The sequence below is a fragment of the Anoplophora glabripennis genome, unplaced genomic scaffold, assembly GCF_000390285.2.
Source record: "Anoplophora glabripennis isolate ALB-LARVAE unplaced genomic scaffold, Agla_2.0 scaffold47, whole genome shotgun sequence".
Classification (NCBI taxonomy): Eukaryota; Metazoa; Arthropoda; class Insecta; order Coleoptera; family Cerambycidae; genus Anoplophora; species Anoplophora glabripennis.
Window position 1 is genome coordinate 435,081 of NW_019416342.1, and position 13,792 is coordinate 448,872.

General features: G+C 32.0%; 1 protein-coding gene across 1 annotated transcript; it reads right to left on the reverse strand.

Annotated features, from left to right (window-relative positions):
* Positions 1-327: 327 nt before the first annotated feature.
* LOC108906390 lies at positions 328-8,631 on the reverse strand. The gene is made up of 6 exons (XM_018709618.1): positions 8,485-8,631; positions 6,167-6,435; positions 5,884-6,034; positions 5,384-5,572; positions 740-954; positions 328-511 (listed from the first exon to the last, which is right to left on the reverse strand). The coding sequence occupies exons 1-6, from the start codon at positions 8,629-8,631 to the stop codon at positions 328-330; spliced, it is 1,155 nt and encodes a 384-aa protein (XP_018565134.1).
* Positions 8,632-13,792: the final 5,161 nt, after the last annotated feature.

Genomic DNA, 13,792 nt, shown 5'->3' on the forward strand with positions numbered 1-13,792 from the left:
CAACAAATTGTGCGCCATTTTCATTCGAAGAGTTGGAAGTATTCTGCAGGGTTACATTTTGTAGTAAACACGTTGAAAGATTGTGAAAAATTCAGTACAAGTACGGAGAGTGTGTAGCTGAGACTGCGAACTGTAAAAAGTTTAGTTGCCAAATTTGGAAGCAGTTTTGGAATAATTCATTTTAGTATAAATTCTGTACTTTAGAAAGATTTATAATTTTGTTTTTCCAGATAATTCCTACAGATCTTTTAAGACAGTCATAGTCATGGAATTAAGTCGACAAGCAATTTGTATATGAGTTTTTATTTTCATAAAACACACACAAGCTTAAATTTCATTGAATATTGCAGCTAAATGTGACACTTCTCCAAAAGAAGACGCATGGCTTGGTCGTTTATCTCCCTTCATGGCAAACGATCTTGGATCCATCATACCCGTGTCTACCAGATACTTTGGTGGTTTTATATCAGTTTTTTCGTTGAATATAAATTCACAGAAAGCCTTTGTGGACCTGAAAAGAATGGGAAATAACACGTTAATAACTCATTAGCCTTGTTCTTTTCTTTTTAGAATAAGTCCTACTTTGGTCTTACTAAGAAGAGTTTTAATTTTTTTAATGCAATGGAAAAACTACAGCCGCAGTTACTTTTCACCATGCAATCAGTGAAGAGTGAAAATGTATAGCATTTAGAGATGGGTACTGATGAACTGATCATCCTCTGCTAATCTACACGAATACCTCAAGTGGGTTATTCCCTGCCAAACAGCTGCCATTGTGGCAATTTTTTCAGGAACTCTTTCACATCGTTGCCATTTCCTGTACTGCTTCCCGTCCAAGGGTCTCACTTGCATTTCACTGGGCAACCGCCTCCCAAAAGCGACGATTTGACGTTTCTTCTTTGTAGCCATCTTGTCTCTCTTTATTTCTCGATGTAGCATGACAGTATTGGACATCTGGAATATTATCCAACTTTAGTGATACTGGCAAAACCAAGTTACTGTTTGGAATAATGCAGTGGTGTGACGCAAATGATAGTCAGAACTAGATTTACGTGATCTGTTGCTAATACAACATTCAATTTTAACCATATTTTCAAAAACACATCGATAGATGAACTTTTTAATTCCACAAACTGGAAAGGTTCCGTTCGATTGTTATTTCAGTAGGGATACAAATCAAAAAATTGGAATGAAGCTCTAATTAGTTTTGTTTCTTTTGGAAGATAAGAAAAAAATAATAAATTGTACAGCCATCATCATCAATTTCATTTTCAATAAACTGGGAACGATGTAGAAATAAATCGTATTATCTCTAGAAATAGATATAAATGTTATTGGAGTATATATGTTACTGATTTAGAAAAACGTGTTCAAATAAGTTATAAGTTATATGATTAAATATGGAAAATAGATTGTTTAGATAATTTCTGAAACAAATTTTTATAATACATTAAAAAAATAAATATATGTATATTACTACCTTTCAAAAAGTTTAGGTAATTAACAAAATATATTTCAAATAAATACATAAAATTACAGTGACTATGTATAGTACAATATAAAATGTTTATTTCCGCGCCATCTATCCGTTAGCATTCGAATTCATTGAGTCAGGCTATCGTTTCCTATAAAAGGAATTGATGAAAACTGCCCTACATAAATATTGATTTTAAGCGTCTTTAATATCAATGCACATTAAATATTTTTGCAGATACCTGTTGTGTTCGCAAAAATTGATTTTTCCTTTTTTAATGTCTATCGAAATGGAATCTACAATAATTAATATTAGTGTAGCCTTTGGACGTAGTGTGTCGCCACTTAACCGTCTTGAGAATTTCTTATTAAGGGTAATATTTTTTGAAAAATAAAAAGTTTTATAAAAGGATTTTTGGTTTATTGATAAACCGCAAAATACAAAATGTAATAAAATTTCCTCAACAAGGACATGTAAATATATATGCTTTGGAACAGAAATATATGCTATATACGCTTTGAAACAGAGCTTATAATATACTATATATGCTCTGGAATGAATGTCCACAGTTTCCACATAATTGTGATTCCGTTTATTGGTATTATTATTATTTACTATGTGTTACCACTTACAATAATATTAAACTACAACTAAAAATATTCAAAATTGTGTACTTATACAGGGTGTAACGTAAAGGTTGGGAATAAATTAACCGTTGGATTTTTTATTTAAAAAAATAAATATTTGTCATATATATTTATGTTCTACGGGTTATCTTTTCAAAGCTACAGGGCGTTAAATAATTTCAAAAAATTTAGCTTTTTAATATCATTTTGCAAAAGTCTTTTTTCAATGCCTATTTGACCATGTTCGGTGGCTGAGTCACAGCATACTTCATAATGTTTTTGTTATTTTTATTTTCCAATGTTAGCAGTGGGGAAAAATGGTATTTACAAAAGTTTTATTTACGGAAAAATTACAAGAGCTAGAAATAAAACGCAAAAGGGTAATTTTGTTTAAAATAAAAAGTTGATCATAAAAAAGTATTAAAAAAATTTATCAGTGGCATACCACAATTTTGTTCGAAAAACATTACGGTACAATCCGTATGCACGCCACTGAGCAACTTACAAGTCAATCTTTTTCCTGTTACTAGGGGATAATTAGACATTAGACATTAGACATTGTTTATTGGTGTTAATCATACAAAAGTATTTACACAAGTCAGAATTGAGGAAAATAATTAAATTAAGCTGTTGCTAAAATTTTGTTCCATTATCTTATAATGTTCGAAAGTTATTGGAGAAAAACTAAATTTTTGGAAACTTTTTAGTGCCCTGTAGCTTGGAAAATAAAACCCGTAGAGCATAACTTCATATGAGAAAAATTTATTTTTTAAACCAAAAAATCCACCGTTTAATTTATTCCGAACCTTTACGTTACACCCATTATATCCATTGCCCCTCATCTCTCGACCTTCCCCCACTACTCGACAGCGTACGCGCGCTCGGCCGTTTTTGAGCATGTTTAGAGGAATTTTTCACCTATTTCGCATCATTTTATCGGAAAATTAGATTATACGTTTTGTAGTAGGTATTATACTTCTACTTTTAAAAACCGGCTGAAAAATTAAAATGGGACCACCTCCAACGCATCCAGGAACTTTGCAAAATAGTGCACCAAAAAATTGTGCCAAAACTAATGGTCCGACAGCGCCTGCTTTGTGCACACATAAGGTACATATAATACACTACTTTTGTGCACAGGGCCACCTCTATAACTTAAAAAATGGGGGAATAATGAATTTAAATAAAACGCTAAATTTTCCGATTTTTCCTGTTTTATTCGTTTCTTATTTTCCGATCGAATCGATCGACCTCTAATTTTATCCGTATTTCGATTCTCTACAAATTGTCGGTTTGTAGCATTCAGATTGCTTCGTTAGTTTAGGTTTTATTATCAAAAAACTAAAAAAATGCGTTTTTCTGAATAACAATGTTTATAAAAAATTAATTTACGGTAAATTGAAGTAAACATATAAGCATATATCTACAGACTGTCTTTTATATAATGGCGTAGTTCGTTTGCTACTAGTATTTTGGTCACAAACAAAACCTTTATTGATTGGCCTATAACTAGAAGGGCAGTTACGCTGTCTCGGATATAAGGAAGAGATAAATCTGGCGCACTTTCTACCGTTGAATATTTGTGAAACACGAATCATGATATCTCAGTATAAATCACTGCCAAAATCAGTTGTCAAAATCATCTGCGAAAAATCAACACCTTTATGGCCGCTAGGCCATCCTTAGTAGAGGACCCGTCTCTGGAGGAGCAATTCGAAAGTTTCGCTAAATTCGGTGACACCAGAGCTGACGGTAGTACAATAACATTATCCTCAATCGACAAGTGGCTAAAGCAAGCGGGAATATTCACCAAATCTTTGACAACCACTGACACAGCAATAACTTTTAACAAATTCAAATCTAAAGTCATAGGTTATGACGATTTTTTGAAGTTCGTAGAGGATTTGGCTTGCCAAAAGAAGATACCGGCAGGTCAGATCAGGGAAAAATTGGTGACATGCGGCGCTCCAGGGTTAAATAAAGCAACGCAAGCTGTGAAGACGGGAGCTGTAGACAGGTTAACTGATACTTCTAAATATACAGGCTCTCACAGAGAAAGGTTTGACGAAAGTGGCAAGGGAAAAGGAATAGAAGGTAGAGAGTACCTTGCCGATGATTCTGGCTATGTAACTGGCTACAAGGGACAAGGGACTTACGATAGCACTCATTAAATGTGTAAAATTGAAGGAAAATCAAAATTGTTGCTTACAGTTACTTGACCGACCTGAGCTACAGTTTGTATTTATACCTCAGATCACAATACCACATCTTTCAACATTTATGAACCGCCACTGTCAAAATTTACAGTAAGAAACAAACTTTTCCTACATGGCGGCTGGAAATGTACCGTTAGACCAACAGTTCATAAACTTCGCTAAATTCGGCGATACTAAAGCAGACGGAAAAACCATAACGCTGACTCAAATCGACAAATGGATGAAACAGGCGGGGGCCATTGACAAGACCTTGACAACCACTGACACGGCCATATGTTTCAACAAATTCAAGTCCAAAACCATACATTATTCAGATTTTGTGAAGTTCATAGACGACCTAGCCGGCCAAAAAAAGATGCCACCTGAAAACATAAAAGAAAAATTGGAGACGTGCGGTCTTCCAGGTACCAACAAAGCAACGCAGGCTGTCAAGACGGGGGCCGTTGATAGGTTGACTGATACGTCTAAATATACGGGCTCCCACAAAGAAAGGTTCGACGAAAGTGGAAAGGGTAAAGGAGCTGCAGGCAGAGAAGACTTACACGACGATACAGGTTATGTAGGTGGTTACAAGGGACAAGGAACCTACGATAAAAAATAAACGCAATGGATTCTGGACGAATTATTATTTTTTATAGATAATCTAAAGACCAAATAAATATGTTAATACAAGACCTTTAAGTAGTAGTATAGTTGCGTCTTTTAAAATTGAATCTATAAATCGACATCTTTTTAAAACGATCTAGCAAAAAGACAAAGAAGATTTAAATGAGTACTTTGAGTATTCCACCCCATTTTTGTGCTTAAATTAAAAAATTATAATCATAAAATGTTGCCGAGACTGCTTATGTGACTTCAACTTAAAAGTGTAAGTTGTAAATGATATCAATTTTACAATTAATTCTTGTCAGGTTATTTTTAGCGAATTATTGCATGTTTCTACTACCGGACATTGCCTGAACTATTCAATAAAAGCAGAGATCCTGGTTCGTTTGACAGTATACCACTTTCAATAATAATTTTAAATATGTTGAGTAGTGTAGGCTACAAAAATTTTTTGAACTTACCTGGGGTACTCTCATAAATTCGGCTACTTTTGATGGAACCGACGGCATTTCCTTCAACTCTACTCTCAAAGTCCTAGTCGAGTCATTTTGCGATGCAATTTCAAACATTTCCATCACACTCTGAACATTTATTGACGTTTCCTCGTCACCACCAAGGGTTTTTATCCACTCCACAAAATTTGTAGCTATCTGAAAGAATTCTCTTTGCCATTAAATCTGAATCATTGATATATGCTGTTTGACGCCAATCTAACTGTGCAAAAAATAACATCAACCACAAGCTTTTTTTTATTGATATTATGGGAAACAACCGTTCTGTGGACTAAGGCTCTGTTCAGCACTAAATCACATTCTCAATATCAAGATATTGGTGTCAAAAAGTATATATGAGAATCTCAGGAATAATGTTTAGACTCGATTTAAATTAGCGTTTTAAAGTAAAGCGTGAAGAAAACATCTAATGGGTTTAATTTGTGACATTCTAATAAGAAAGCTCTTACTGATCTGGCTATTGCGTCCGCTTTTTGACTTAGATTCATTTCTTCTAGGCTTAGAGGTGGTAGTTCTCTCCATATAGCAGCTCGATCAGGTCGACGTTTGAAGAAATTCGTATAGGGATTCTCCCTCAACAATTCCGATTCGCCACTAAAGCTAATTAAGAAAATAAATAATAATTTAGATGTAAACTATCACCTGTTTAACATTACAAAACATTATTAATAATTTGTTGTAAATGATGATAAATATAATAAAAACAAGCATTGTTCCACTAAATCTACTTACAATTTCTTCTGAATGCTAGTAGACGATCTGGTTTCTACTTGTTTGGCGCACAATTTTTTCTCACGTACGTCTATAACAGATTTTCCTGAATCAAGATTCAGGCTGGAGTCGGTCACCAATTTCTTCTTCTTCTTTTCCTTTGGGGTATCAGCTGGTAGTGTCAAATAGTTTTTAAATTTTATGTCTTGAACACTCAGTATCGATAAGATTTTTTGAAGGAACCTTTGTGGGAACACTTCTCGGAGAAGCGGCAACCGCTTGTCGGGTTCCTGGAATATTTTAATCATTTCTAGTACAGGAAACCAAGGGTTTCCACTCCGAATTCTTGCGGATATAACCGATTGACATGAAACTTGGACTGTCAGTACAAAATGGTTCAAGTGCCAATGAGCGTTTTTGCTCAGGGGGTGGAAGCCAATATTGAAAATAACCCCAGGAATCGATAAAGCAATCAATTTTAAGCAAACAGTATCTTATGAACCCTTTTCGATAAGTCAATATTTTTTGAGTTATTGGTGATTGAAAATGTACATTTTTTATTAAAAAAAGGACGTTTTTCAGTAGTTTTTCTCGAATAACTCGGAAAATAGACATTCTATGAAACAAAAACATCTAAAAGAAAATGAAGCTTATAGAAAAAGAAAAGGACTTGAGGTTTTTTATTTATGTAGGTGCAATAGGTGTTGAGATACTTTAAAAAATCTTTAAAATGAACTTGACTTTAAGTCATTAGCACAAAAACTAACAGAGTTATGACCAAAATAAGACTGTTTATTCGCTTTTTCGGAAAAAAAATCTACAAAAACTGATGCATTTTTCACGAGATTTTAAATTAGTGGCAATCCTTCTCTAATTTATATTTTTTGTATATGTGTAATATATTGTTATATTATACAAGTTTAAGCGGTTTAGAATGCATATCTTTGAAAATATTACTTTTTGATTGAATTTCTTTTTTTTAATTCTAAAAAAATTACATATTTTTGATAATAAAAAAGATACGAAAAAATATTCAAGAGTACAAAAGTTTAGATTTTTTTCAGAGAATATTTTGTTTATTTTTTTTTATTTGTGAAGGATAAAAATTAAGAGAGATGTCCTTGCTAGAAGTTTGCAGTTGAGGGTGAAGGTCATGTTCTTCAGACCCTTTATCCTCAAAAATCTTAAAAATAACGTGTTAAAAAATATTCAATTTTACAGTACCTTTAGCTGCCGAAATTTTCCGTAAAATCGTTTTTGGATCGTCTTAATAGTTTTAAAATTAAAGAAGTTAAAAAACCAACGGTACCTTACCGAATCAATTTTCGGAGCATTATAGTTCATTTTAAATAATTTAAACCATTTTTTTTGTATTTTGTCAATGGGGGTTGTTTTTAAGGGTTAAAACAATGCAATAAATTATAAATTGTATTATAAACAGGTAAAAGAATTTAATTTATCCTGTTTGTACTATCAAATCATTTCAAACTGTTAATAACTATATATTCTTTAATATTTTGTTATTAGAGGTAATTTTTTCAGAGTTGTAATATAAAACAATATATATTCTATATATTAAGATACGATTTTAGTTTATATAACACCTATTTTTATATTTATACAGTTTTTTAGCATAAAGCGTGGTTTTCATCCCCTAAAAATAAGAAGTGCTTATCAAGCATATATAACTTTCATCTACAGGGTTAAATACGCTTAATTCCCAATTTTCATAAAAATCGGATCTATCCGAAAGTAGTGGGAGGTTTAACCCTATTTTTATCTTCGTTCCCTGGACTATTCTTAAATGTTTACCAGGACTCGTGTAAAATTTAAAAATTTGTCTAACAAATACCAGAGGGAGGCTATTATTAGGCAGGGATATTATAAACTATAGCGATACAAGGTTGATCAAGTGACAAAGAAATGAGTAATATTTTGCAAAAACTTTGATAAAGAAAAAGTTGCAAAATGTATTTCTTATGACCCATTTGTTTATAATTTAATTAAATACCTTACTGATTACACTTTCACTTCTTTTGAGATAGTCTTTTTTTCTCAGACACAATATTTGATTCAGTAAGCATTAATTATATTTCAAATTAGTGAATTTTATTTCAGAAAATATCAGTTTTAATTCCGTAAAATTATAATTCAAAAACAAAACGTATTTTTTTTATTATAAGATCAGATATTGCTAAATGTAATATTGTAAATTTCAAATAACTTTTTAGATTTGTCGATTGTCAATAAACACATATTACGGTAAAAATTAAAACTAGCTACCTATATCAAATTTAAGTAGACATCTGATTAAATTAAATAAACATAAACCCACTTACAATGGCAGCATCACCTTCCAGAGCCTCGAATAATTCATTCCACCATTTCTCAATTTCAGGCCCATGTTGTTCGTACTTGGTCCGTCCCACTTTTCTGTTACATCTAACTTTACCTAAGTTGGTTTTGCTCAGGGAATCGGTCTCCATTTTCTATTTTTTCCAGTGCCCTGAAGTATGTCACACAACTGATATTTTAAAATTTGAACAGTGACGTTTCGGCTGATTATTGAAGTCAGTCCATGGAAACGGAAACCGCAGTTTTATCAATAATAATACTTTTCGTTGCAGCGGGTGCCCCTGAAATATAGTAAGGCACTTCGAAATACAAAGTTTTGAAAGAGTGTAGAAAGATGTCTCTTTTTTGTCATCCTAATCATATCAAGAATGAATCTTTGTGGTTAGGATCCACAGCTTGTGGTACAAGAATTGATAAGTGTTAAAGTAACTAATTATTCTACATGAGTAGAAATACTTTTTACGTTTTTTTACTTATGTCTTGGAACCTATGCATTTTGGAAGAATATTGAACAGGAAAAACGTTTTAGAATTAAATATTGCACAGTATACTGTAGGTTAAAAATGTTTAAATTTATTACCGATATTGTAAATGGATAATTTTTTAAAAATATTTTAATTGCTCCGAGGGCATTCTAATTTTTCTAAAAGAAAAAAAAAACGTTAAAGTATAGTAAAACAACACAGCAAATTTCATTAAAATCGGCTAGAAGCTAGTACCATGCGAAACATTTCCATAATTTTAAAAATGCCACCGCTGTTCTTGGGGGGTGAAAATTCGAAATATTTAGAATTATTCAAATTTCGTAGCTGAAAACGTACATAGTACATATATTTTTGAAACCGAGTGAGTTGCGCGAAACTAAATCTGTATAGACATGCGAAACATCGCCATAATTTTAAAAATGTTTTCACCGCCGTTCTTGGGGTTGAAAATTCGAAATATTTAGAATTATTCAAATTTCGTGGCTGAAAACGTACATAGGTATTGTATTTTTGAAACCGAGGAAGTTTTTTTTACCAAAATTAGAATGCCCTCGGAGCAATTAAAATATTAAAAAAAAATTATCCAAAAAGCTTGATTATTTTGCCTTTTTTTCATGAATTATTTCTATTTTGTAGCATGGGTAATAAATTTAAACAGTTTTAGCTTACAGTATATTGTGCAAACTTCAATTCTAAAACTTTTTTTCATCTTCAATATTCTTCCAAAATGCATAGGTTCCAAGATATAAGATAAAATAGGTACTCTTTTAAATTTTTAAAACATTTTTGCAATTTTGAAAATGTTGCGGGCCTTGCCCAGATCTAGGGATCTACACGGATCTACACTTTTATTATGTAAGTTGTACTGAAGGTAATCCAGAAAAAAATTGCTTGCCCCCTATCACATCCACCTCAAAACGATCCGCCCTGGTCTATGACTGCTACCTTAAATTTTGTCAAAAATTGCAGAACAACAACTTATACAAATTGCAGGACTTACATCTGGCTGTGGATCATCATAGAGAGAATCATAACCAAAATTTAATTGAAGATAATACTAAAATAGAAAATAGCAACGTATATACCATTACCTCGAACCAACCCGCGATCATTTATATCAATTGTGTTTTCAATGTACGATACACCTACTATTAGTATAATTTCATTTGTCAAGTGGTAATTTGTATCTCATGAGTTTTTTTAAAGTAATTGCCATATTAAAGTTTCCACATTAAACAAACGCATCATGTAGAACCTTACAATACTTTTAAAACACTGTATCCTGTCTATAACCGTTTTAATTTTATCACGGCTTTGGGGACAATTTTTTTGTACTTTGTTTTCTGTTTCTTATGGCTTAGGGAATAAAACTCAATTCCATTATTTGCTCACTACTGTAAGGCGAGCCTTGGAGAGAGTTTAAACAAAAGAAAAATAATAAAAAGTAATTACGGACTTTCATTAAGAATTTACACAATTTTACTATTTGACTTTCGACAGCGAGCTGTTACCACTACCTCGTCCAGACAATGAGGAGCTTTAGTTTCGTTTGACAAAAACATTCTATTAATCCCAACTTTAAATTTATGATTGCGAGCTATATAAATAGTAAAATTTAAATTTAATTGCGCAAATCAGAAATAATAGTGTTAATAAGTTTGTTCAATTGTAAAGACTATGATGCTTCCTCTATTTATTTTTTAATGTTGTTGAATTGGAAATAATTGGATAAAAATTATAGTCGGAAGCTCCATGGTCAATCACCCTTCATTTTCAACTATCCGTAGAGTAAAATAATTGTCACTGTACCTAATAATAATTAACAATTTGAAATAGTTGGTCATTTGGGAAGAATAAAAGGCCCAGTCAAATAATCTTCTATTAGTCCAGCCTCTACGTTAATTTATGTTGAACGATAGTTTGTACAAATCCATGTAGATTTGGGAATTAAGTTAGTTGCTAAGAACTAATTCCATGTGATACAATATTGAATGATCAAAATGATGTCAGTGAACATGTTCAATTCAAGTTATTGTATTTTTCTCTCTTGAATTGGTCTCGTATGACACGAAAGAGAGGCTATTTTGAAATCTGTACGTTAGGAGAATTGACAATCCGCCATAAGTAACGCAAAGCGAGTCAGGTATATTATTGCTTTTTTTTTGGTGTTCTCTCGGTATATCTTAGAGCTCAATTTCAATTTGAAGAAGACAAAGTAAGGCTTATAATGACAAAAACGTGACTACGACGAATAATCTAATACGTGTTATAGACGTAGCATATGCGACCTGGTTCCACTTGTACATTATTTTCTCTTGGGAATTGGTTCATTATCAATAACACAAAAAATACGTTTAAAAAATCGTTAAAAGAGTAATTAATGTTAGTTTTAGAAGATCTGTAAAATGTTTCATGCACACAAGTTAGTAAAAATTGCCAATCTCAAAAATTATTACGAAATAAAATAATACACTTTCAAGAACTAATTATGTTGATTATGTCTTTCATTCCGGTAAATGCCCGTTTTGGTGGATCTCGCTTTTACCTCAATTCACGTACGCTTTGGACGTGAATTCAAATAAAAGCTTACACTCATTAGTAGACTGATTTCTTTTTCAGAACGTTTTATTTCCCTTAGGTCATTTGCGATGAGTTTTATGACAAAAAAGACTGTAAATGAAACAAACAAGGCTTTTTGTGTCAGCGTGGTTGCCTAAAATAGATATGCCTGACTCATTATTCAAAAGGTAATAATGTAATGGGAAAAATAACAGATTTCCGCTTGTGTATTTCATGTCACAGATAAACTAAGATATTTCCATGCTTTATTATATTTCAGATTTTGATCTCTGTTACCATTAGTGGCAAATAATGTCGGTGTGCTTTGGAAAAAACACTCGGTTACTTTATTAGGGATACTTTCAGTGTATTTTTTTTCTGCTTATTTGTGTATTTGCTACCCGTATAGAAATAAAAAAATCAGTAAACTATGTTTGCCAAACTAAAAATCTAGTATTGAATAAAGAAGACAAATAAAAATATAAAAATCCCCAAAAATAATAACAGTCAGTATTCTTCCTTTACAAAAATATTTTGTTTTTTTAATTACCTTTGTACCTAAATTCACGTTTTCCGCTTATAACTTTTTTCCGTTCATTTCCACGAGAAAACAGTAAAGCACTTTTTTTCGTCTTCAAAAGACCTACAAAACTAGCCCTCGAGCGTCAAAAAATATTGATTAGATCAAAAGTTATAAACAGAAGAAGTTTATTTATGACTTGAATTGAACATTTATAAACTGCATTATTATTACCAGAACGTTTTAACATCGTATCCTCTCATTCCTTATCACTGTCTAATGACTCACACGAGATCTGGAATCGGTAAGTTGAATAGTTTACAAGTTATGGCCTTCTAAACAAATTAACTAATTATTAGTCTGGACGATCCCGAGGATCTTCCACAATCGCACTGATTTTTTTCCTGATAGATTTCATAATAATACACTGAAATCTATCTTTTTTTTTAATTTCAAATTTGCAACCTGGAATTTTTTTATTTTGTAGCCTTAGTTGCAAAATGAAATATACGACGCACGAGCGTGATATAGTTATATATTATTACATATTCGGAAAGCTTATGAAAAGAGCTTTAAGTTAAAAAAAATCGTGAATATATTATTATTCTTTTAATATTTGTGGCCAACAAGGATTCAATAGTAATTTGATACACATTTTTCACCGTTTAATAAAATATAGTTTAAAAATATTGGTTATTTTCATTCATTATCACAAAATATTGTTGTTTTGTTTTGCTACAAAAAATATTCTTGCTAGTACGTCTTTATTTACTCAAATACTTTATGTTTCAATTAAATTGATTTAGTGAGTACGCCGCATCGAGAAACATAATAAGGGTAAAATTTAAGATTTCTCTGCTTTATGCGAGAAAAAGTTAATTTATCTCCCATTATTAAAATGGGCGCCGAAAAAGTTTCGGGATATAGGAGAGTTTTAATTTATAATTATTTATTAGCCAACTTCTCTACAAATATGGTAAAAGTAAAAAACATAACGATGATTAAAGGTCCCTGTTTATCCCTGCTTGGCTGTGATAAGGAATTATTACGAGCAGTCATTTTATATTCCAAATCTGTAAGAATTTATGACAAAACTTTAGCTCTTATTTTCTCCGAGACGCGACATCCCGAAATACTTATTAATGTCCAGTGAATTTAACTCCGAGGAATGAATTTCAGTCTCCGACTCACCAAGGTATAAGAATGAAACAAATGAAATTTTTAACTGGAAAATTTTTGACGGATTCAGACTTGCATGAATTAACCCAGCTAAATATTTGATAAATTTAATTTAGAATTACGTTCCTCATACTTTGATGCTTGCAAAAAAATATTAAATTATTATTTTCTTATTATATTTCTAGGGACAAGACAACTTTTATTTGAAAAGATCCACCCGTTCCGCTTTATTTAAAACCTCTCTTGTATGAAAAATATCTGATATTAAATAAACAAGCAGCGGAAAACTGTGTAAAAGGACGTAAGTAAGCAAACAGCCGTAAAGGGCGGTCGTAATACTCGGTATGAGAGTGCTACCCTGCACTCTCTGTCAGTAAATGCACATATTATATTCCGCTCACGACTTCTCACGCGAAATCAACGTTTTCTCTTGCCCCGAACCACCTCTTAGTAATAGGCACATCAACCCTTGTTAGGTGTAAAAAACACTAAAGTTTCAATTACATTTGCATTCCTCTACAGGCGGTACTTAGGGTTCCTGTTCCTGAA

What these genes read in the sequence shown, in the direction of transcription:
- LOC108906390 (XM_018709618.1), bottom strand. Translation starts at nt 8,631, where the DNA reads ATGGAGACCGATTCCCTGAGCAAAACCAACTTAGGTAAAGTTAGATGT. An exon ending in CGGACGCAATAGCCAGATCA is followed by an intron (nt 5,573 to 5,883) that starts GTAAGAGCTTTC and finishes GAATTCTTTCAG; the next exon opens with ATAGCTACAAATTTTGTGGA. An exon ending in CAGGGAATAACCCACTTGAG is followed by an intron (nt 512 to 739) that starts GTATTCGTGTAG and finishes CATTCTTTTCAG; the next exon opens with GTCCACAAAGGCTTTCTGTG.